General features: G+C 60.7%; 1 protein-coding gene across 1 annotated transcript in view; it reads right to left on the bottom strand.

The window, feature by feature from the left end:
* Positions 1-2,592, bottom strand: part of TMEM63C (transmembrane protein 63C) — a gene marked incomplete at its 3' end in the record, with an annotated part of 11,955 nt that overhangs the window by 514 nt on the left and 8,849 nt on the right. The window contains exons 15-19 of the mRNA XM_009582533.1: positions 1,669-1,780; positions 1,074-1,139; positions 802-964; positions 450-555; positions 55-222 (exon numbers count right to left, since the gene is read on the bottom strand). Coding sequence (XP_009580828.1) covers positions 55-222; positions 450-555; positions 802-964; positions 1,074-1,139; positions 1,669-1,780 — 615 coding nt within the window. The remainder of the gene's footprint in view (positions 1-54; positions 223-449; positions 556-801; positions 965-1,073; positions 1,140-1,668; positions 1,781-2,592) is intronic.

The raw sequence follows: 2,592 nt of genomic DNA, 5'->3' as shown, positions 1-2,592 counted from the left end.
AGGGTTAGATGTGATCCTCAGCAGTGGTGGGGGGCAGCCCTGAGCTCTCCCTACCAAGGCGCAGGACGGAGAAGAAGAGCAGCCAGAACATGCAGAGGATGGGGGCCACCACGACCTGGCTGATGACGGCGACATGGAGGCGCTGGTTCAGCTTGGTGGGGATGTACACGTAGTAGATGTTGTACCGGTCAACCATGTGCTTGAGCAGCATGTAGAGCAAACCTGGCGGGAGGAGAAGGGCCATTTGGGAGGAGGACAATGGGGATAGCCAGGGCTCGGAGACAGCTAGGGCTCAGGAACAGTCAGGGCTCAGGGACAGTGGCCCAGGGGACGATACCCTCCTGTACCACATGGGAAGCTCATACTCCCACACCGCTGCTGGCAGCTGGGACTGGCCATTCTCAGCTCGGCTGGGGGCAGCGGGACCAGGGGCATGGTATCGTACTCACCAAAAGGGACAATGATGGGGCAGGTGATGCTGTAGGTCATGACAACGGAGAAGATGCAGCAGGTCCAGGCGTACTCCAGTCCAAACTGGAACTGGTAGGCTTGGCTCTGGGACACAACCAACAGCACCATTACTGCCTCTGCCTCTGCAAAGGCTGCCCTTGCTTTTGCACCCTGGCCCACACGATTGCCTCCCCCTGTTATTCCCATGGGACCAAGGCCAGCAGTGCCCCTTGCATGGTGGCTTGTCCCCACAAGCCTCCCCACAGGACCGGGACAGCCTGAGTTTCCAGTGAGCACGTCCCTGCTGTGCCGGGGAGTCACATAGGCTTGGAAGTGACCAGAGCCACGTACCCGCTTGATGTGGAGCCGCTCAGGCTCAGACTTGGCGAAGCAGAGGCGGGCAGTGTAGACGAGGAGGCCTGGGATGCGCAGCAGCTCCATGGCCGTCCCAATCAGGCTGGAGGTGACCACGTAGTTGACGAAGAAAGCGCCATTGTCCGGGAGGAAAACACACCTGCCCCAGGAACGCAGACAGTGAGAGGATGCTCGGGCAAGCAGCCAGGAGATCCGCTGAGGGCTGGCATCGGGCACTCCCGTTCGCCCGGGAGCGCCCTGCTACTCACTGGAACTTGATATCGGCCTCGTCCAGAAAGTGGGTGTCGAAGAGCCAGCGGAAAAAAAGGTCCAGGCTGGAGGGGGGAGAACAGGAGCAGCTCAGAAAGAGAGGGAGCTGCAGAGCAACATGGGGGGCACCCAGCGGGCACAGGCTTTCCCCTGCCCCAGGTGGGCGAGACCCTCTGGACCCTACACCACCAGAGCAGCCCCTTTTGCCACACAGGACCACCACGGTGTGGGTGCTCGCCTCCCAGATGGTCAGGATTGCTGTAGCTGGGGCTACGCAGATACCTGACCTGGTCCTTTCACGGTCTGCTGAAGGGCTGACCCCAAGCAGGGCATCGCCAGCACCCTCGGGTCAGCCGTGGCAGCCTGGCAAGCTGCTCCACTCCCTCCCTCCTCCGCAGGGAAGCTTTCTGTCCGTGACCATCTGCGAGCAGCTTGGCACAGCTAAAGAGTGAGTGTTTTCCTCCCCAGAGACAGCCATGTTTCAGCGGCGGTGGGCCCTTAGCCCTTTGGGGCTGGCTTGTGGGAGGCAAGGGGCCTGCGTGCAATCCCGGCTGCGGGGGAGCAGGGAGAGCAGCGCAGCAGGGTGGTCCGTACCTGCTCAGCCCCAGCGAGGGCAGGATGATGACCATGAACACCAGGAAGAAGAAGCACTTGTGCATGGTGAGCTGATTTTCACTCGACCTGAGGAGAGGCCAGGCAAGAGAAGAACGTTGCACTTTTCCGAGATGGGGGGAGAGGCTGGGCTGGGTCTCGCTCTTCACCAGGGAGCTACTCCCAGCCCCAGGAAGCCACGTGCATTTGATCTGTGCATCTACTGGGGCCTTGCAAAGCGTCTCCCAGGCTGGGGGGAGTCACCATGAGGAAATCTGCTGTAGTGAAAGCTCTTGTCCTCCCAGCCTCTCACCTCCTTCATCCCTGCCCTCTCCTACCATCCCTGCTGGTGTAGACACCCAACAAGAGGCAGCTGGCTGTCTACAATGGGTTCAGGAGCCCCTGTTTCCCCTGGGAGAAGGAAGGGAGGTGACAAAGCTCCTGCAAGGACTCAGCAGACCAGGCACAAGGGTTGGGGCCAGTGGAGGGTCAAGACAGAGAGAGCACATTGTAGGAGCTGGGCAGAGCTAGGAGACTTTGAGCATCCTGAACTTCTACCTCCATGTTGGAGGGCTGGGCGCACGGCTGGGATGTGCCGCCTGAGTCAGGGCCATGGCCCTGCTGCTGCCAGTCTACCATCACACCATCCCTTTTACAAACTTCTTCACACCCATCTTAAAACCAGCTCCACCTGCCTTTGTCAGCAGCCTGGAAGCATTCAGGGCTATCGCAAGAAAATGGCTCCTTCAGGCATGGACTTGGGGCTCTCTCCCTGGAGGGCAACACCCATGGGGCTCTGTGGGGGTGTGCCACTCCACTGCCTGCCTCCCTGCAGGTCAGGTCCCACAAGTCCCACTGAGGTTCCTCCCATCTACCGCAGCCCTGGGGGAGCGCACGGCCAGCCCCGTTACCTCGTCTGCCTCGCCG

The sequence above is a fragment of the Fulmarus glacialis genome, unplaced genomic scaffold (genome assembly GCF_000690835.1).
Source record: "Fulmarus glacialis isolate BGI_N327 unplaced genomic scaffold, ASM69083v1 scaffold28487, whole genome shotgun sequence".
Taxonomy (NCBI): Eukaryota; Metazoa; Chordata; class Aves; order Procellariiformes; family Procellariidae; genus Fulmarus; species Fulmarus glacialis.
Note: the sequence above shows the minus strand (reverse complement) of the source record. Positions and strands in the feature narration are given on the sequence as shown.